We start from the raw sequence: 23,139 nt of genomic DNA, 5'->3' as shown, positions 1-23,139 counted from the left end.
TCCAATCTCCGCCACTATCTTCGCCTCTCCCTCTTTTTTTTTACCGCAGCGGTGCACGAAGCATAGTCAAGGGCCGGTATCTTGTAGCGATGCCTTTTCCGATTCTATGCTTTTTCAGGCTTTTCGCGCTTGGCCAGTGGTCAGAGCGACGGTCTGCCCACATTATCAACGGGATCAGGCGGCCGTGTGTGGTGGATGATGAGAATAGCATAGAATAAGGCATCGCTACAAAATAGCGGCCAAGATTGACATTTGAGCGCGTTAGAAGATAATGCAAAATTAGAAAAAAAAAATTGCTCGAAAGTGATTCAACAATCCAGCTGAAGTTGATCCAGGGAAAGAAGGGGGAAGGTGGAAGATGGAAATTCAAGACGATGAGCAAAACGAGAACAAGGTGAAAGCGGGAGCCAAGGCTTCAACAAATGTACTTGTTTCTTTCAAGGCGGCATATGCTTTACTCGGCACGGTATATATGGGTAGGGTTCTTCTAAAGGGGAGAGGGGGTGAGGCGCGTGGTTCGGCAACGAGCGAAAATGTGTTGACGGCGAGGGTGTAGAATTGAGAATAAAGGAGTGCTATGCACAAGGCAGGTGACACGGCCGTCTGTCAATCACGTGTCAACGGCCGTGTCTCAACCAGCGTGTCAACTGCGTACACTGCAGTCCTCTATTATCTGTTTAGCTGGTGGTCATGGGCTATCGTGTCTCAGAAAGAGATAGTAGAGGAGTGGCAGGAACCGGTGCTCGTGAAAAAAGCTATGCATAAATAAATAAATAAATAGATAAATAAATAAAAGCAAGAACATGGAAAGAAACGACAAGAACAAAAGAAAGAACACTAAGCCACCAAACTATGTGTTGTTCCCTATAGCTTGAGATTTAGCATATCGAATAGATTTGAAAGCTCCCTTTGAAACGTTTATGCCTATTGGTTGTAATGTCTTGTAATGGTGGATTTTCTTTCCCGTTCAGAGCGTAAATTTGACTGTCAAATGTGGACATTAAATTCATTAATGTTATGGCCTGGTTGGTTTAAATGCTCGGCGTCGGCTTTAGGAAGCTTTTTATCTGTGTCCGCGCGATGTCCGTTTAATCTGACGTTCATTGACTGTCCTGTTTCACCGATATATTCTTTCTTACAGAAGGACCATTGAAGCATATACATCGCACCCGAACTTGTACCAGTGAAGCTAGATTTTACTTCGTGCTTATAACTATTTGCGGTGCTTTTAATTTTAATGCCAGTTTGAAGGTGCCTGCACGTTTCGCACCTCGGGCGACATTGCTCTTATTACGGGGGAATGTTGTTGGCTGACTTCTGCGCCCACTAACATTTCTTTAATGTTCCTGTTGCAGCGATAGGCAACCCTTGGTGCATCGCGGAACATTTTTCTCGGGCACTCGTTACTTGATAATATTGGGTGGTATTTTCGTAGGATGTTGTTTATGTTTGTTTGTGCATTAGAATATTTTGTTATAAAGGATGGCGGTCTGTGAAATTCTGGAGTAGGCTGTTTCTTAGGTAATTCCGACTGTCTCTCCAATCTTGACGCGACATCATAAGCTCTACTGAAAGCAACTTGTCGAAAGTTTCTTTCTGGTAGCGTTATTTTAAGGTCATTTAGGTGGTGGATATAATCGTGGTCTTCACTGCAGATTCTTCTTATCCGTTTCGCTTGTCCGACAAAAATTCCTTGCTTGCAGCGTCGCTGGCGATGATTGTTGTAGTCTAAATATTGCTGGCTGTCCATAGGCTTCGGGTAAATTGTCGTTCTTTACTACTTTACTGGAAGCCTACGGATAGCCAGCTATATTTAAAATACAACCCGCGACACGGCAAGAAAGGATTTTTTTTAGCCGACTTAGTAAACCTAAGCCGGGTAAGTTAACGTGCGTGGTATGACGTGCCCAGACACACAGGGACCGAAAGAACTCGACGACCGCGAGGAGGATCCGCTAGAAGTGCGGGGTCTTGCGTGCCTTGATGCCTTGCGTCGGCCTCGTGTTCCTGTACTGTGCCATGCTGATGGCGGGCATGATGTGTGCGTCCATTTCGCGCTTTTGAACGGCAGGGCATTGAAGGTGCTGTCTCTTAGCCTCAGCCTCTCGTTCTCGCAGTGCCGCGGCAGTGAGCTGAAGCGTGAGCAGCACGCACAACAGCACGTAGTTCCAGCGCCCGGACCGCCGAGTTGTCTTGGTGCGTACACGAGCCCTCCTTGCTTCAGTGCGATGAGCATTTCGGAGCACCTTCTCGACTGCCGTTCTCACAATGAACACGTGGAGGCATGTTCGTGCTATGCGCGGGTCGCGTTGCTTTGCTGCACAAAGTTCGCACCGGCAGGTACTACCACGCTACATCGTGTGGGAAAACGATGGCGCAACGTGGCAGGTTTTGCACAATTCGTTACAGCAAGTAAAGCTGTCTAAACTGAGGTCTTATACCCTTTCCACACGGACAAATTTCAGCTGCTTCCGTGAACCAGTCTATGCGATTTAAACACGAACATGCGTAGACATATTTCTCCACCATGCGTTGACAGTGTGACGCAAATTCAAAGTGGAGGGATATTTTTGTTAATGTTCTTAAGAAAACGTAAGAAAAGTAAAGAAATCACAATTTTCATGTGTAATTATCGACTATGGCGAAAGATCGCATGGGCTGGTCATATAATTGATATTTCAATGAAACGTGCCAAGTGTTTAAACCCACTGACTTCACGCGGAAAACGCTTAAGGATGTTCTATTCCGTCTGCTAAGCAATGCGCCCATGGCCTAAGGCATTCCACTTCCGGTTACCGTCTATTACGAACCTGGTTGACTGAGGCTCCGTCAACATCGTAGCGGCTTCAGCTGCCCAACAGGGCCGCGGTACCATGACGATTCTTAACGAGGATTGGATTATCAGCTGCTGCTGCCGCACTAGGAACTCGCCGAGTTGTTTTGAACACTATTTTGATGCGAAAGCATAAAGTGACCCATTGAGTGAAAAAACCAGCGTCTATAGCAGCGAAGTGGCACTTTAAATTCTTATTGGCTTTTTACTGTCTGCTATTCATTAGTATTTTTTTTTTCTCGCGTGCCTTTCGACGCTGCCAGAAACAATCGATGTATAAATAATATCGACCTACCTATCGCGGTAAGTCACTCTCCGTTAGCGAAGCACTGCTTTCTAGCATAAATTAGTTACAGCTTTGTCCTTCCAATTTAGATGTGTCATGCACATTGGCTCGGTCCTAGATATGGCGCATGCCTTGTTCTGGAAATCATCCACTGCGCGAAGTGTACAAACCATTGCAAACATCCCTCATAGCACGTACATAGACAGGGACCAAAGAACGACAAAAACAAGCGCTGACTTCCAAGTAATTTTTATTTTGAGCAACACGCATATATAACGAGACACGAAAACAAAAGCGCCCTCTGCCTCCCCCCCCCCCCCCAAGCGCAGAAAACACGACATGAGAATGCATTCAAAATTCAAAGAAACCATGACCACCTCCTTAAGATGAACGAGAACGCATGTGCGATCTCAAAAAAAAAAAAAAAAAAAAGAACAATTTCTTTATCTGTCAATGCAATTGAAGGCTTACTGACCGAGTCACCTTCAGTTATCGCTGCTGCTTCAATGATAAGTCTAGTACGCTCATTAGGACGCCTAGCTAAGATGGGGGTTTTTTCAAAAAGCAGTCGCACATGCGCTCTCGTTCATTTAAGGCGGCGGTTATGGCTTCTTTGAATTTTGAATGCGTACTTATGTCGGTTTTATGCTTCGGGGGGGGGGGGGGGGGGGGGCTTTTTTTTTGTGTCTCGGTATATATGCTTGTTACTCAAAATAAAAATCAGTTGGAAGTCAGCGCTTGCATTCTCCGTTCTTTTGGTCCCTGTCTATGTACGCGCTGTAACTGACGTTTGCAATGGATTACCAACTAGCCCGTACCCAAATCCTGCTTTAGTACAAACCACGTCTAACTGATCGCAGACGCGTTTGCTGAAGCTTAAAGAAGGCGTAACATTCCTGATTCGCTTGCGACTGGGCAAGAAGAGGCTTCTTCGATGCCTGTGGCAGATAGACGCGCCAGTAAGCAGCTGGATGTGTCACCGTACGTACGTGCCTGGTGAGTTCTTTAAAGGAGTATTTAGACATGTAGGATCCTCTGGGCTGGTCTTCTTCACCTTAAGGGGGTATCACCGCCTACAGAGGTATCTCATTTAGTTATCTCGGATGCTCGGTTACTATAGTCAGAAGTTTTAATCTTTTTCCTTTTTGTAGTTATGTGTTTTTTGAAGTATTTCATTTCTAGCTATGTGACTGAGGCAATGACATTGAGCACAGGTAAAACATGGGGTCTCTAATATGAAGGTCGTAAGGTCTAACCACGCTCCAGTTCACCCATCTCCAGGCTTTGAGTGGCACCTGAGACCAGCAAAAGTTCCGAGAGCCAGGGGGGCTATACTAGACCAGGTGCAACCAAATTAGGAAGGCCCACTAAGCTTCGACATAGACACTCCCTCGCCAGAACAGGAATTGGCCTCCCTAGTGCAGTATTCGGCCACTACCTCCCTCATGGCTCCTAAAATTAACACACGGCCCTCAGTCCCCAGCGGCTGCGGAGCACCTGACCTAGGCGGCGGTCAGACCAGCGACGCGACAAAGGGCGCTAAGAATCTCTAGACCTGGTAAGCCTGCCGCTGGAAAATGAACCTGGCAACGTCAACACACGAACCCTCTCGAGTGAAGCTAGATTAGCAGGACTCTTTCAGGAATTATCAGCCATTGCAGGGGATATCGATGGCCTTAGTGAGGCTAGAAGAACTGGGGAGGCCAATACAGTGCTGACTAACGGTCACGTCCTCTGCTACAGAGGACTTCGAGATAAAAGAGAATACGGAGCAAGACTCCTAATCCATAAGGACGTAGCGGGAAAAGCAGGCTGGAGAACAAGCAATCGGAAACTACGGCATCGATTCTAGGAATACCAGAGGAGAGATCTTGGTACAATTCGCGGAAAGGAATAAGCCCCGAAAATGAATACCTTCTTCAGGAAGCGAAGCAACAGGAAGTGGACCCGGAAAAGCCGTAATGAAGAAACAATAACTGAAATATATTTCATACTTCCTGCCTATGTCAGCATAGTGCAGGATGTAGAAGTGTTAAGTAAAGTGTATTGATTATAGTCTAGTGAGGTATAGGATGTCCCTCAAAATGAAGAAAGACTAAAATTAGTCAAGAAGAAACAGGCCAACCTAGGAGCAGTAATTTCAAAAGCGGACCAATTCAGGATGGTGCTTGCAAACAAATATGCAGCTTTAGAATAGAGAGATGAAGCTGACATAAAGGTAATGAACGAAACCCTAACTAGGCTAGCTTCAGAAGCAGCAATTGAAGTGGGAGGTAAGGCACCAACGCCAACAGTAGGTAAGCTCTCCCAAGTAACAATGGACCTAATAAAGAAGCGACAAAGTATGAAAGTGTTCAACTCCAGAGATCTGGTTTCCCGCCCACCTGGGACGGATCCCTGGCGCCCCGCCCAACCTTAACGAGACAGCCCACGACGCTGCGCGAGCGCTTATCGACCGCGCAGTCACCCCCGGGAAACCGCGTCTCGACGAGTTGACGAGTTGCATGCGAACAGGGAAGCCCCAGTAACATACAACGAAATCACTAAACACTTTTACCTGGGACGACGTCTCTTTCCGGCCCCGCATCCCGGACTAAACAGGCCGCAGGCGCTAACGCTGCGCTTATTACAGACGACGAGCGGCCCTTCGTGCGGGGACACGGCGACACTAGCACACGTGCTCTGGGAGTGTACACACGCTCCGCACGACTCTACCTAGGACAAGTAGCCCGCTACTCCAAGACCAGCGATGGGTCGTCCGGCAGGCGTGCGCATAGTCCGCGTTTATCTAGGTCAATCACTCACAGGGAACCGTGAACAAAAAAAGGAAATTTACAAAATAATAAAGGTGGGTTGGAGCGCATACGATAGGTATTGCCAGGTCTTGACTCGGAGCTTACCACTATCATTGAAAAGAAAGGTGTACAATCACAACATTTTACTTGTGCTAACATAAGGGGCAGAAACAAGGAGGTTGACGAAGAATCTCGAGAACAAGTTAAGCCCCGGCAAAGAGCGATGGAATGAATAATGTTAAGCGTAATGTCAAGAGAGAGAAAGTCAGCGGTATGGATCAGAGAGCAAACAGAGATAGCCGATATTCTTTTTGACAGTAAGGGTAAAAAGCCGAGCTGGTCAGGCCATATATTGCGTAGGAAGGATAAACGATGGACCATTAGAGTTACAGAATGAGTGCCAAGAGAAGAGAAGCACAGTCGAGGACGGCAGAAAACTCGGTCTTGTTGGGAAATTAGGAAATTCGCAGGCGCAAGTTGGAATCGGTTGGCGCAAGACAGGGGTAATTGGAGATCGCTGCGAGAGGCCTTCGTCCTGCAGTGGATATAAATATAGGCTGATGATGATGATATATTTCTGATGGAAAAGCGATTGAGAGTACGAGTCCCAAGGACCGATGAGCAGCTTCGTCCAGACTGGCCAGTAAGGGAGGAGGTAGCAGTCACAGATGAACCTTACAATAAAAAGAGTGATCAGGAATCCTACCAACGTCATCGGACCAGAGATCCGATGCCGTCAACGGAAGCGGGCGAAGAGGTCTGGACTCGGCCAGACCAGGTTCGTGCCACAGTTTGGAGCCGTGCTCAGCGTCAAAGCTCATTTCTAGTCGAAACGAAGGATGAAACCGTTCTACAGAGAAATCGCAGACATCTAGTTTTCTTCGTGCTAATATCAGCAGGGGACCCCATTGCTTCTACCACAGCAAGCAATACAAGTGGCGGCAATACCTGAGCGACCCCCTCCGACGGCAGCACCTGCTCCTTGCCGTGATGTTGGTGACAGTGTTGTGTGCACCCGTAGCGGCCGGCGTGCCGTTCCACCCGACCACTTGAACTTATAGCTTGAGGGGGCGAGACGCAGTTGTAGTCACATATCAGCCCACCAGTAGTACCATGTGGTCACGCGTAAGGGGACGCGGGCTATATAAAGCAATGGGAGTTTGCTTCTTCCTTTTTCTTTAATGAGAGCATAAATGCCCCAGGGCATACAGGGGTATAGGATCGGGATGAATAAGGATGCATAAATAAATGAAAAGAGATTTGCTGATCTAATGAAGTCTAAGAGGGATCTATAATGTGGTCCATGTGTCCACGCAGTGTAATGGCTCGGATTATGCGGCGTAAGTCCCGCTGCTGCGAGGTGCCGGAGCCTCGTCGGTTTCAGTGCAGGGCAAACCCACAGCAGGTGGGGGATGTCGGCTTCAGCCTTTCGCGACTTGCAGAGTGCACACCCAGGGCGAGGATATAACTGGCGAAAGTGCGGCCACTTCCGAGTCACGGCAGGAGTGAGGGCAACCCCGACCCGAGTCCTCCGCAGCGCAATCTCCTCTGCACGGGTAAGTCCGCGGGGGACGTTTACCGCGGACGGAGGCATGAGAGCACATGTGCGGTGCTGGAGCTGCTCCTTACTTGTTAAAAGGAGGGTGGCATCATCTAGGTGAAAGAGCTGAGGCAGAGACGATTGGCAATAAACAGAACATAGGCAACTCGCGGCTTCAATCGGATATAGCCGGCGCGAAAGGAGGAAGCACGGAAACGTTCACGCTTGCAGTCTCGGGGGGGATGTGCATGCACGCAGGCGTCGGTCTCGACACCAGGGGTGCGCCGCTAGAAGGGGAAGAGGGTCGTTTTGCCACGCGCTAGCGCGCCCCGCAATATTTTGTGGACGAGTGTGCACCCATTGGGAAGAAGTCAGCGACTAACGGCAGAAAGAAAATTTCGTGGCAACCGGTACTGTATACGGAAATGTAGCACAAGTAAGGGTGCTGAACCATTTGGGAGCCACCTCAGGACCTCTGTGTTTGTGAACGCTAACATCTATAGATAGACGGCGGGTTCAAAAAAATGATTTCAATCTGAGATCTTAAGCGAAACTGCAAAGACCGCAGAAATAAAGAGGAAGTACATAGCAATGCTGACACTTCAAAAGACTACAGCCCAGGAAATTTTTTTTAGAATAAATATGTTTTCAAAGGCTTTATTGGCGTTTTTCTCAAAACAAGATTTTTGGAGGTTTGTCTACCTTTTTTTTTCGCAAATTGTAAGGCATAAGCAAAGAAAAATTCTCACATGTTCTGATTAGTGGTAATTACTGAACTGGAACTAGAATCAATAGGCTAAATGCATTTGTATATTTTAGTATAAAAATTTCATTCATAAGTGGTATTTCTAATGCATACACAAAAGCAAAAAAAAATTACAAATCTAGCTTTCGTTGTTGGCGCATGATTTTAGTTCCACTTCTGTAAAGCGTTAGTTGCTACCTCTGTACAAAATTGCAATACTCTGCGGATAGTATATCTTAAGAAAGAAGTACGTACCTAGAAAAAATAAATAAATGAATAAAATAAAAATATACTATATGACATTTAAAACTAATTTTCAGCTCCAGTGCAAGCTGCGTCTACCTTTAAAATTCCTTGCAAATTTTATAGCCATAGCTTTTATTACCACTGTTCTACAGCCAAATTTTCTAACACATTTTCAATGTTTCCCCCCGCCTTAAGAGCGTTTTAGAAAATTTCGGAAGTTCTTAATTTGTTAGTATTCTCAGGACACTTCACGCATTTTCCATGGGCTTTATACCATGCATTCTAAATTAAGCTTCATGGCTTTATTTCAATTAGGCACTGGGAGGTACGCGAAGACCACCTGTGCAAGTAAGTTATGTGGCCAGGGGAACAAAGTGAAGTGATAATTGTCTCTGTCAGCAGCGCAATTAACTATAATTCAATAATTAACTTTTTATTAACTGCAGTAACTATTCAAAAGTTAGAAGCAGTCGTGTATTTACAGTTTCACTTCCAAAAAATTCTGCTAGCATGTCTGTGCTCCGAGATATCCGACTCCAAATTTTAATTGTCGTTCGCATGATTACGCCTGCAAGAGAGAGCATCGACGCAAAGCTCCTCCCTGATGTGACTCGGCTGTTGCGTGGGGCGTTTGGTCTGACAACGGGGTGGAGGCATAAGCAAAGATGATAACCGTTCCCCTTCCTCTCTGGGCTAGCGAAATCAAGATATGACAGCGCGGTATGCCGCGCAGTTGTTGCTCTTGATTTCAATCAAACCTGTAATACTTGGCAACCAGCAGTCGCTTTATTTGCGCAGCCCAGGTAAGGAAGGACCATGCCCGCACGTCTAGTCACACTTACGCACACCCACTGCCACCCACCTTCTCCGCTCGCGCCATTATCTCGGCACGGCAGCTGCCGCTATCGTTACAGGCTGTTACAGGTGGCGTGTTACGATAGCAGTTCCAGGTTCTTCAATTTTTTTTTTATTTCGCCAGCCCAGAGAGGAATGGGGACAGTTGTCATCTCTGCCAATGCCTCCGCCCCGTTGTCAAACTAAAAGCCGCATGCAACAGCCGCGTCACATCCGGGGGGAACTTTGCGCCGATCCTAACTCTCTTGCATGCGTAATCATGCGAACGATTAAAATTTGGAGTTGGATTTCTCGGAGCACAGACACGATAGAAGAATTTTCCCAACTGGTACTGTGTAGAAACATGACGGCCTCTAACTTTTCAATACAAACATACCCTCTTACTGCACTGAAGAAAAAGTTAATTATTCAATTTTAGTTAACTGGGCTGCTGACAGCGATAATTATCATCTCACTTTGTATCCCCCTGGCCACATACCTTATTTGCGCAGGTGGTCTTCGCGTGCCTCCCAGTGACTAATTTTAAGAAAACCATAAAGCTTAATTTTGAATACCCTGTATGTACCTTGGTGTGTATTTATGTACGTTTGTACCTAAGCATTTTCCCTCTTACCTGGGTCACTGGGTGGTTCGTTATCCAATGGGTAGCGCATGGGGCTGCTGTGCTTAAGAGCATTCGAAACCAACCATCAGAGCAACTTGGGTCACTGAGTATGTGGCAATGTAGACGTACGTGCCGCCCTTCAACGAACCTCTTTCAGCCGATGTGTGTCACTGTAGATGGGGCAGGTACGGCTGTTCGAAGAAGCTGTTTACCCCGGCTTTGAGTATTGGGTATGTGACACTGTTTCTGTGCTGGTCTCCTGTTTACCTTTTTAATGTCAACTTGGGTCACTGCGTATGTGCCAGTAGGTGTATGCCATTGTGTAATGAACTGACTAGACGCACAATTCGGTAATTAGGTATGTGCCACGGGAAATGTACCGCTCTACAATGTCGAAAAAGATTCAAATTTCTCCGATGCTGCGTGAAGCTGCCAAGTGTGACGCCCGGGAAAAGTAGGAACGAGCGCGCTTGACGCGGGCCAAACCAACGCCACCTAGACGAAAATCTAGGTAGCCTTGAGCAATACGAAGCGGCGAAGCGGAGGAGAGTAGGCGCTGGGTTGACCTCCTCTGGCAGCAGCTATGGGTTGTGGGCGCGCTGTGGAGCTAACGGGTGCGTCTCGTGACCGAGTTGCCGAGAGCCTTGCTAGAAGGACGGAGCAGAAACGCAAACGCCCGCAGGACGACTGCGAGTCTACTGGCGCGGAAATCGTCACATCTGTCGACTGCTTTCAAGATACTGCGCGCGCCTGCTGAGATACTGCAAGATACTGCTGCCATAGCACAAACTGCCCTCCTAAATCTCGGTCCCGCCGCTGCCTTCCCACTTTCCTCCCTTCTGCTCGATTCGGCTCACCGTCGCACCCTTTCACTGGCCCATACAGCATATGGCGCGCAGGTACGATGTCATCGTCTTTTTACTTTATATGGAACTTCGCAGCAACCACGACGGCATAAATGCGCCTGAACTTTCCGTATTATTTTCTATTGCAACCATATAGGAATGGAACCCATACGCTTGCTCGTAATCCGCGTTCACAAAGCGAAACGTCAGTGTAACTTTTTTAATGAGCACCTTTAACGTCAATGCTTTAGCGAGTTGCGCCACGAATGCACTGGTTATATGCAGCTCTTCAAAGAACCTCTCGCCAACTTTGTCCACTGAGTATGTGTCACTGAGCGCGCGGAAGTGGAGGGATCGATGCTCAGCGCTCGCCGGCAGCCGCGTGCCGCACTTTCAGGCTCGGCGCGCAGACTTGGCCGCTAGTCGACGCAGTGTGTCGAGGCGCCAAAGAGGATCCCGGGTGGCGCGTCTCGCAGTACGCACCGGCGCCCCACGCATTTCGGAGGCCGCGTGCGGTACTCGTGGCGACGGCGCTTGATGGCACCGAGCGTTTCCAGGGAAGCGTGAAAGAGGATTCGCGCTGCAGTACATGCCTCATACATAAGTTGTTTCGGCGGTAGCAGTACGTTGTGTTGCTCTAATGAAAAGATTCGAACGCTTTACCTAGCATTAACGTCAACAGCGCTCGTGAGAAGGGTTCTGCCGCAAGTTTTTATTGATGGTTTGTGCTTTATGGGGATTCCTGATGTGTGTGGTTTTAGAACTCACGGACGTATCAAGGTGGTACTTGGTGGGATGCTTCATTGAGAGAAACCTGCTGTAGAAATCATAGAGGTGATTTGGGGCTGCCGTCATAAAATGGCTGTTTCACGCTGATTGCTGTTATCAACGCATTTCGGAGGGCTAAAATAAACTGACTGCCATTTACTAAATGGAAGAATGTCGACATGAAGCAACATAACAATGATCTGTGTGATGAGGGGAATATGCTACATGGGTATCCATGTTTTAGCTGCTTTGGTGGCATCGCACGAAGCTCCATGGAGCATTGTCCATTTAGCCTCTAAACGCTCTTAAAGCACCAGGTAATGTCATATTGAGCTGACAGGCGAAGTGCACACAATGCGCGCTAACGGTCGTCTCTGCTAAGTATTACATCGCTGCGCGCCACAGAAAGAGCTGAACTTTCGAAACGAACGCCATTCGGCCATCTCGTCGCCGGCGCCGCGCTACAATCCAGAAGGTGACGCATACGCGCTAGTGCGCCGACGTGCGTGTATTTTTTCTGTGACCTCGCTCATAGAGACACGTGACTTGGATAATTATTCAAGGCAACAACTGTCGTATAATCTGTTGGTGCAGTAGACGAATTAATGTTTAGAGAAATCATAAAACACAAACCAAATGTCTCCGTATTTTTGTTTTACGTACGTCTCACCGCAGCAAGAGAGATGTATTTCCGTTTCGTCTGCTTGTTCCCACGTCGTACAGACGCCTGCGCGGGCACCGATCTATGTCGTTTTCTACTGTGTTCCAGCGCGCGACCATGCTCGGTGATCCGCTTGTCTGTCTCAGTATTTGTGTAACACTGACTTGTACGGATAGTGAGCTCTCCTCGTGCACAGCGCGCAAAATCGTGCTCTGAGCGAAACGAGGCAATCGGAACAGCTCGCGCGCGACGCTGTCAGAGGAAGTGCGCCGCGTGGCAGAAAAGCGAGGAGAAAAAACAATGAAGGCGGGGCCCGTGACGTTGGCGCCACGCGATCCTCGAGGTTGCCGTATGGGAGAACACGGCCGGGCTAGAGGGGCGACGCCCGGTCGTGGGGAGAACGCAGGGAAAGAATGTCGCTCGCGGAGGCCAGACGGGGCGAGTGGAGAGGGAGTCTCTCTATGGGCAGTGGCGCTCCCCTCCGGAAATCGTGGGTTCTCGGTACTGAAATATTTCTACCTCAAATACAATAGACCGATTTTATTTTTTTTTTTTTTGCAGCAGAACGCTCCCTAGAGGAGACGTAACAACTTGCACCGTATAACCAAAACTTGCTATGTGGCATGGTGTAGAGTTCCTTAAATATGTTTTAGATCGTTGTTATCAGCAAATGGGCCGAACATTCCCACTTGGAAGATTTTATTCGTATATGGCAAACCATCTATGTGCTTACAGTCAACTGTTTGAAGTACATTTTCAAATTCGGAAACGCAAATTTAAAAGCGGTAATTTTAAGCCAGCGTGAGTTGAACGTCAGCGGCACTGGCGCAACAGGTTCTACTACACGAGTGGCACCCAGTGCATTGCCAAGGCGATGAGGTCTGTTGTGAGATTTGCGATACTCTTATTTATTGCGAAAACACTTCTCCGCTGTAACAAGTTGTCCGTCGCACAAACAAACCTGCCAGTTTCTTTCTTTAATATAGTGTTTTGTTACGACTACATATGAGCGCTACTAACAGGCTGAGTAATTCCACTAACTGGGAAGCGCCTTTAAAGACCTAGTATTTTATCTGCAGTAAGGTCTAGCTTTCGCAACACCAGCAAAAACGAGATAACACTAACGTTTGTGACTAGGAATTGTGCTACCCTCAAATGAAGAGGCCCCTACCTGATGGCACAAAGATGACGACGAGCGAGCACAAGGCGGCGGAGACGTAGAGGAAGACGTAGGCAGTTCGCCGCTTCATGCAGTTGATGAATACTATGGCTATGAACTTTTGGGGATACTCCATGCAAGCCATCACGAAGAAGCTCAGGTACGGATTGGTGCCCAACAGGATGCTGGTATACGTCAGGTTGTAATAAAGCAGCGTCGAAAAAATTCTGCAACGAGCAAATTCACCAGACTCTATTTATTTATCTACTCATTTATTTACTTATTTATTTATTTATTCATTTATTTATAACATACTGCACTCCGTAGACCAAGCAAAGAACGCTGACAAACAAACTCAGACAATATACAAAAATAGAAACAGTGAAAGCATGATTCAGTAGAGCACATTTTAGTGACCGTAACAGTTAAGTCATGCAAGAAAGCAAAGCACCGTGATCCAATACATTCATATGCAATGTTATATTCACAGTCATCATAGTTTGAATCCTGTGGTCATGAAAAAAAAAATAAGATACATTATTGTTCAAATTGACGGTCATCTATTTTCATAAACGCTTCAGGTGGTCAAGTGTTCCATTCATTGATAGTCCAAGGAAAAATGGAATTCATTTAAAGGAAAAAAAGGAAAAGATTAGTGCGCGCGAATAGTGGTTCTATGACATGAGCATGCGTATGTCTTGCTTGTCTAGAATGTCAGCGTCTTTAGTAGGTCTCAGGACTAATAATAAATTCACTTAAGTAAAGCGAGGGGAGAAACTAGAAATCACTCTTAGATACTGTAAGGCAGGATTGTTGTTAGTAGCCATGAGCCTTGTTGGTGAATCATTCCTCTGGTAAGCATTGATGATCAAACGAACCGCTTTTCTTTACACCATCTCAAGTTTCTTAATGTATTGCTTGAGCTGTTGGTCTCAGACGGCACTGGCATTTTCTAATATTGGTAGCACAAAAGCATTATAGACCAATAGTTTGCTAACTGATGGTGCTGTTTTTAGCTTGTGCTGCAAGAAACATAAATTTTTCGACGCGGATGAGCAGATATTATTAATATGGCTGGACCATGCCAGGGGATTTTTGATTGTAACACCTATATGTTTGTACTCCTTGACCTAAGTCAAAAGACGGTTGTTAAGAGAATGCGTCTGATTAAGGGGGCATTGGTTATTTTGCACGCGCATCAAAACAAATTTGTCTGTGTTTAATTTCACAGACCAATCATCACATTAATTAAAAACTGCATGCGAGATAGTTTAGGGGCATTGCTTGTCCTTCGCGGCATAAATGATTTTGAAACGTATGCAATAAACTAGAAAAAGTCGTATATATACTTTGGATGTATCTATTAATATAACGATGTCATCTATATAACTCCCCCTCCCCACAAGAAAAAAAATAAAGACAGCTCTCAGGATGGTGCCCTGAGGGACTCCCAATAATACAGATAGTATGCCGGAAATGGAGTTACTTGCTTGAACATCGCGTTGTCAACTTTTAAGACAAGAGCAAATCCAGGTAATGAAGTTAATTGGAAGGTCTATGCTATAAAATTTAGAAATGACTTTGCTGTGTATAACAAAGGCAAATGCCTTACTAAAATCTAATTAAATCTCATCAGTTTGATGTCTCTGATCAAGAGAGGAAGCAAATTTGTGGATTACCGCGAGCATTTACGTCGTTGTCGATAATGTTTTCCTAAAACCATGTTGGAATGGCGACAACAACCTAGCTGCTCTCTTAAAGAAACTACCTGATGTTATGTCTGACTACATGTTCTAAGAACTTGCATAACGTGCAAGTTAAAGATATAGCCCTGTAGTTTGGAATAATTAGACGGGTGCCTTTTTTAAACACTGGCACTACACGTGTCGTACGCCAGTCACCAGAAATTACAGAGCTATCGAAAGGCAAACGGAACACTTGCGTTCAAATATGTGCAATGGGTTCAACATACCTGCGCAAGAATGTGTTTTGGATATTGTCTGGGCCAGCTCAACATTTAGTTTTTAGGTTAAGCAGTAAAAAAGTTATAAATTCGGGGCATCGTACTGGAACAGGTTTATCAGGCGTTGAATCACGCTGGGAAGTGGTAAACATGGAGAAGCAGTGATTAAACTGCTTAGCAATTTTAGATGCATCATCGACAAGGCACCCATTAACGGAAATTTGGCGCGGTACAATGCATGTATGCGCTTAATAGCGCCAAAATGTTTCGATGCATTTTATCAAAAAGTTAGGCAACGATTCAGTGAAGTAGCTAGTTTTGGCTTCGGAAAATTTAGAAACAAGTTCATCTACTAGAGCATAGATTACTCTACACTCTAAAAATTTTAACACCCTTAAGGGTGTAAATGACTTGTCCCATGGGTGACACCCTTTTTGGGTGTATTGCTACACCCCAAGCAAAGGGATGCAAATTAACACCCCACAAAAGAAGGGGTGTTAATATGACGTCACCTTGCCTATGGGTGTAAAACAAACGACACCCTTTCTATATGGGGTGTAACACAGACACCACCCTTTCAATATGGGTGTAGCATAGACAACACCCTTCCGAAAGGGTGTTATCCCTGCAAGTATTTTAGCGTTCACTACAGCCATGTAGTTAATGGGCAGACTAGCTGTTGTGAATGCTGCCTAGCCTTAGCTATGGTACTACCTTGTTCAGTATGAGCCAGAATCTGTGAGGCGTCGTCATACTGCGCTCCTGGTCCGTCATGTGGTAGCATAACGTGCGACTCTTTCAGGCAAAAATTTGTTTCATGATCGCAGAAATGCACACATCCTATGCTTTTCGTAATCTTCCTCTGCAGTGATAGTACTCTGCCGACAGGATGCAGAGCGCAATAACAACGCGCGCTGCACAAAGGACACAGGATCTCTCGCACCTTGGTGCACCAGTACTTATCACTCCGTGGAAACAGCACACAGCCAAAAGCATGGTTGCATGCATTTCAGAAATAATTAAAAACCTCCACTTGGTCAAAAATTTTCGCAACACCACCTCGACCAGGAGGGAAAGACACCACAGCTCGTTGTCGTAGCTCATATTGAATGCAATAGAGCGCAAGCAATGCATGGATTGGCGACGGTAACAAGTGCAGTACTACAGAAGCATACGTTTGCCTGTGAAGCAGTTTTTTGCCGTTTTAAGCACACATTTTATACCTCTATTCATCAAAGTTGTCATTTATCTCCACGGGATGCTTCTACTAGTACTTTCACATATATGACTTAAAGGTAGCACTGAAAGCCAAAGAACAAAGTGCAACAAAGCGCTTCCACTTCGAATATTGTTTCAGCATTTACGAACAAAACAGCATGTGTAGCTGTGCATGCTGTTCAATATATAAGCATGCACTATTTCCTGAAATATATGTATGCTCCATTTACTGCCAGTGACCTGCTTATACCCAACAATTTTATTTTTCACCATGTGCTTGCATTGAATATCCCACAGGCATAGTAAGTTAAGCTATCAGAATAACAATCAGCTAGTCTAAGCTTACCTAATTGAACAAAATCATTGTAAAGTTTGTGACGAAATGTCATAAGAAAAGTATTTATTATTTCATTAAAGAGAAATGCTTACATAATGTTTCCACATTTTAAAAGTAAAAAGGAAGATAAGGAGTAAAACCATACCAATACAAAGACATAAGCACCGAATAATGGCACAGGCTTGTTCAAATAAATTTTAAGCAGAAAAGTTTTTTAAATAATCTCACTACGAACTATCACATGTTTTCATTCGGAAAGCACTGCATCTTATTATAAAGTACAAAAATAACCGGTCACATAAGTAAGAACAAATCTGAGTGTGTCTATGTTAACACAAGGATAGAAAGTTGGGCGAGTTGGTACAGTAACATGATCTTGGATTGTAGCGCGAAGTGACACGTACACACACTAGAAGCAGACCAGGATGAGCGCTAACTCTCAACTAAATTTTTATTGAAACGAAGAACATATATGTATAGGTGACTGCAAAAAACCGCAGCGTAAGAACATGACAAGGTATGAAGACATCAGTTAAACATATCAGGAAGTAAGGAAGCAAAAAGGAAACAACAAAAAGACTACTTCAGATTAACACACGTGTTCTGAAGATACAGAAATTCGCATCCTAACAGAGACAAAGATGCATGGCTAATGTAAGTCTCTCCCAATCTTTTAAATGTGGAATGCCTCTCTATCTATTTGTTGTGAAAAACTTTGTTTCATATTGTGTGGACATTAGTAATGGCAAAGAGCTGAGTAAGCTAGTCATATCCACACAATATGAAACAGTTTTTCACAACAAATAGGCTCGAAAAGGCTAGTTATCCTGTGCATTTATTATCACTAACCTGCAAAAAGCTTTTAAAATGGGTAAAAGGCCAGGCTAAGAAACAAGAAAAACAGAAAAAGAAGGTTTGCTGTGGTGCCCTATATACATAGATTATCAGATGGTTTATGGAACGTGGCGAATACATATGATGTGGATAAAGTTTTCTCGACCCCGCAAGTTGTCTATCATGTGCCTATGATAAATAGGAAACTTGAACAGGGTGGCAAAACAGAAAAGATAATTGCGGCGTTAGACATGTGTCCCTTTTTGTGCCTTGTAACACTGGTATAGTTTATCAGTATCCTCTCAAGTGCGGGAAGACTTACATTGTACAGAGCGGCAGGTGCATTAATATTAGACTAAAAGAAAACAAACATTCACTTTACAACCATAATGCTTCACATCTAGCATCACATTGTTTCAATTGCGGTTGTAAACCTTTGTTTGAAGACACAAAAATTCTTTCGACACAAATGTCAAACCACACGGGAAATAATCAAGGCATTCCACATTAAAAGATTAGGAGAGATTTGCATTAGCCATGCATCTTTGTCTGTTAGAATGCGAATTTCAGTATCTTCACAACACGTGTGTTAATCTGAAGTAGTGTCTTTTTGTTGTTTCCTTTTTTGACTTCCCTACTTCCTGATATGTTTAACTGATTTCTTCATACCTTGTCATGTTCTTATGCTGCGGTTTGCTGCAATCACTTTATATATATATATATATATATATATATATATATATATATATATATATATATATATATATATATGTTCTTCGTTTCAAGAAATATTTAGTTGAGAATTAGCGCTCGTCCTGTCTGCTTGTAGTCTGTGTCCGTGTCCCTTCGCGCAACAATCCAAGAGCATGTGTGAACAAAACATGGCTAGTAATAACTAGTGAGCACTGCACAAAAGTTGAACATGAACACTAGTAATAGTAAAGACATATACTTGCATAGACAATATATATTACTATAGACAATATTTTGCAACTGAACTGCAAAATATTGCAAATATCACAAAAGTAGCATAAAAACTGGGCAGGACAGAGCACTGACTGTTAGTTATAGTTGCAATATGCACACCAAATCTAGACATAAGAAGGCAAAACTAAACTGCCAGAAATGGTCATCTCTCCAAGAGACCACTGAGGAACGAAAGGTACACTTTTTATAATTCCATCTCATAGATTACTGATCTAATTAAACTTGACAAATGACCCCTTGTGTGTATAAAATGCCCTGTTCTCATTACATATGCATGATTACCAGCCTTGGTGAAAGAATGACTTGCACTAATGTTTGAACCCTGGTAAAAATGCTGCTTATTCTCAACTTTCTGTTCCGACAGCACACTTGTGGGCAGTTGTGAACGTAGTTGCCTATAGGGCTCAAACACCATGTTTTGGCTGCACAGGTACTGTCTACCAAACACCTGGTTCAACATAGCTTGCATCTCGGAATGTGCAGCCACACTGGTGGCACAGCATTATTTTTTCAACTTGCCATTTGATAAAGCCTCAGCAGCTGCAATCACCTGCGATTGCTCGTAAAGGTGCCATAAGGTCAGGCAGCAAACACAGATACCACGTAGCAAAACTTTCAGAGTGCATTGTGTGAGTCGGTGTGTAATTTGTGCTTTAGTTTGGCAGCACTGCCACATTCACAACTAGTCATTGCAGCTCCTACATTTCAACATCAACAAAATTAGGACAGTTCCTTCAGTATGGTGGCAGATGCTCAGCTGCAGGCTTTCTAGAACCATGCATTATCTTCAGACAGTGCCAGTACAGCCCGTAGCACATCTTTCAAGCACTCCAGACAAATACACCGATTACACCGTACACAGAGCATCTGGTATCCATTTACCTATAGAGGCGAGGTAGCCCCTAGAACACGTTTTGTGACAGGCATGCTGGGCACTTTGTCCCCTGAAATGCAAGTGCCATTTGGTACTTCAGTGCCTCTAGTGTCCTTTACATCTAAATGAATATTGAATACGTAGTAGTAACATGAAGACAAGAAACAAAAGCCATCAGCCATCAACTGTGTGGCAAATCTGGGTGCAAGCTATTCTCTTATTAAGTATACCTGTAGGCATTGTGACCAATGTCCTCCCAAGATGTATGAGGCATTATCATTGCAGAGTTGTAAGGACATGACAATCCTAGGATGATTATGTTCTTCAGGTTTTTTCCCCCACTTTCCATGTTTTGAAACGTGTATACTATAGTCATGAAAACAAAAATGCTACAACTGGCGTGTGATAAGTTTTGCGACTTTTTTCCTAGCAGCTCATTGAAACGAGCCACGATGACAAATTCAAGTGCTGTTACCTCATCAGACATACAAATTTCTTAAACACTAACAAAACCAGATAGGCATTAGAGTGAGCATCACTTAAATACATTACACTGGTTTAAAGTTATTGCACCACTTTGTGCCAGGTAAAAATGTTATAAACATCAAAAATGTTAAGATTCTACGGCCAACCGTGAAAACTAAATAAAAAAATCATTAAGCTTTCTTAAACGGGTACAGGAGCTTTACAACTGGCCGTCTTGGTGATGGACACGCAGATAGATGAGCAGCCATTCCACTGAGACGAGAATGTTGAGGACTTCGCATGGAAGTCTGCGAGACACTGAAGAGTAGTTCTTGGTCAACATGAAGGAGGTTGCTTGCATACACGTCTGGGCCACCATACTGAAAGCATGGTGTTACCGGAACCTTTTCCCCCTGCATTGTGGTAAAAAAGAGGTGAGGCATGCAGACAGGACACGAGAGTAGAGAAGTGAACACGAACGCAAAAAACATGAAAAATTTCATTAAATTGTTTTAATAGATAAAATTTTTATACTATGTGTCATTCATTATGAGGGTTCATAACCGCAACATATTTCATATATAAGCAGGTAGAATTATCAGCTTGGTCAGTTTGTAGAAGCTCGTTTGAGGCAAGAAATCGAGTTTCACAAACACAACCTCAACATTCTTGATTGAAAAAGGAACACCTCAGATGACATGCAGTCCTCTGAGTGGGAATTGCACAGTTCAAGAAAAACAAATTAAAACTCACACACCAATCCCGAAAAAGGAATAAGCACCTGCTACTGCAAAAAGCTAATTGATAGGTTTTAGAAGCACAACGTCATCTTTGGCCAAAGAGCACCAAGTCTATATTGCAAAAGATAAACTTAGCGCATCTTTACAAAGCAAATATATAAAGATGACTAATGCCTCCCTGCGCTACAGTTGCTTCGCTCTAGCGTGAAGTCATTTTAATGCATGCACACGTACATACACACGATACACCCAAGTGTAACAGCTGCAGAATTAAAATTGGGCAGCAACGAAGTCGCAACCTTTAACCCTTGATCCCAAGCTGTACTAGTGACTGCAGGTAGTACCAATATCGCCAATGACGAGTCGCACTCTTTCTGCCCGATGTTATGCTGCTGTTATTGTCAAAGATGAGTTACAGTAGGCATTGAGGGAAACCTGCCCTCAAGAGCAGCTCTTATATTTGTGTTATTTCTAACCAGAGACCAATGAAGTAATTATTTTTAGAATGATAATGACACCGAAAAATTGAGTACGTAAAAAATTTGGAAAATTTTGTACATTTTTGCGGAATTAACTAGGGGGTTAACGGTTGAAGCGGCAATCCAGAAACTAGAACAAGTTTTGACATGTTTGCTACCAGTGAATGCTAGAAAATATGTTGGCATTCTGTAGTTTTGTCCAACAATGCAAAATGGATTCTTAATAACTGAGGAAATAAATGGAAAAGTATCATGAAGTATATTTCGTGAATGTAATGCAGAATCACTCAACTTCTGTTACTATATAATCTCCACTTGATTAACCTGCACTTCCTGAACTAGTTCAGGAGGTGCTGCATTTCAATACTCATTCCACCAGTTCAACGTGACAGCAACTGCACATTGTGATTCATTTTACTTAGTGCAGGCTTTGTACAGGGCGAGTTCACAGCATTCCCTGCACTTGGACGAAAGGTAGTGCATGTTTACGCAGCAGGTGTGGTGCCGCTTCTGCAAGAGTGAGGTGCAGAAATCAGTTTCATACAATAATTACTAGAGGGAACTCTGACATTAGTGTCTACAGGAGATCAAACAAGAACGGCTGTACCAGCATGGAAATTATGGGAAGTACATGGATTTGCCTAAACTTCGTCTGTTTGGCTTCAAGCGGCTTTGTGACTTTGTAAACTAGTCATTTTCAACAATATACTGTGTAATAAATAAATAAACATTAAAATCGTCCGACGACAGGATTCAAACACAGGAACTCTAGAGCAGAAGTCTGATATTGAAACCATTAAGCCACGGAGGCATGTAACGACAAGCGAGTGCAACGCCCTGATGAAGTTATCGCGGGCATACCAGTGCCTCGAGACGCTTGGCGCCTTTCGATTTGGCCACCTGGACAAGCTCAATCGTTGCAATTAATAGCAATTGTGCGTGTTGGCGCCGTCTTCTGCACTTCGAAGAGTATAGACTGCGCTGAAATTTACGACAATAAGATTTATATAGCGTATAATATACGAAGCCACAAGAACGTCTGAATTCACAAGCACGAATATCAGACAAATCCATGTGCTTCCCATCATTCCCATGGTGGTACGACTGGAGCGCCAGAGTTCCCTCTAGTAATTACTGTAAGAAACTCTATGGCAGAAATAACCGAAGTGCCTGGCATTTTGTTCTGGAGTAATAAACACAAGTTTTGCTGTCCCATAAAAATTACTGGTCATTATTTCCAAGTTTTAGTACAGTCACATGTCTAGTAGGCAATTGTGGTATTTTGCATAAACATTGCAAAGCCAACTGTGATGAATGTCACTCTGGTAAATTCTTTATGATCGAGTAGGATAGACTACTGAAGCAATCTCTGGAAGGCAAGTGAAGTAATTTTCTTATTAGCAGCCTTTAAACAGCATTCGAGCATATGACACATGCACCTCAGATATGCAGATATTTCCTTGACTCAGCAAGAAGCGATGCTTCATGTTCCACGAGGCTACTTCAACCAAAGCAGTATTGGTGCTCTCTAAAAACAATACCAATGCAGATGATCCAAATATTTTTCAGGGGCAACAGTTATACCTGAAATCATGCTAGATTAGTTTTTTTAAACACATGATCAGACCATGTTAGAAGTGCTTCTTAAAATCCTCCTATCTATTAGACTAGTCATATATCTGAACACAAAGGCTACTAATTAGGTCCCATGCTATATCATCATCTGAACAAAAACTTCACTTAGTAATACACATGCTGTGATAAGATTTGAGACCACATTGAGATGCTGAACAAAGTGAGCTCATTACTTTAAAATGAAGCTCCTGTTCTTCCAAATGAGAAGAAAGGACACTGAGGGTCAAACTTTTTCTGAATCACAGTTGGAAGATGCCAGGGAAGGCACGT

General features: G+C 44.1%; 1 protein-coding gene across 2 annotated transcripts in view; it reads right to left on the bottom strand.

Annotated features, from left to right (window-relative positions):
* The window catches only part of LOC126518730 (organic cation transporter protein-like), a 210,737-nt gene that overhangs the window by 23,391 nt on the left and 164,207 nt on the right, over positions 1-23,139 (bottom strand). For both annotated transcript variants that reach the window (XM_050168498.2, XM_055064968.1), the window contains exon 10: positions 13,350-13,564. In XM_050168498.2, coding sequence (XP_050024455.1) covers positions 13,350-13,564 — 215 coding nt within the window. The remainder of the gene's footprint in view (positions 1-13,349; positions 13,565-23,139) is intronic.

Source organism: Dermacentor andersoni, chromosome 1 (assembly GCF_023375885.2).
Source record: "Dermacentor andersoni chromosome 1, qqDerAnde1_hic_scaffold, whole genome shotgun sequence".
Classification (NCBI taxonomy): Eukaryota; Metazoa; Arthropoda; class Arachnida; order Ixodida; family Ixodidae; genus Dermacentor; species Dermacentor andersoni.
The sequence above is the reverse complement of the archived record's forward strand: the minus strand, read 5'-3'. Positions and strand labels throughout refer to the sequence as shown.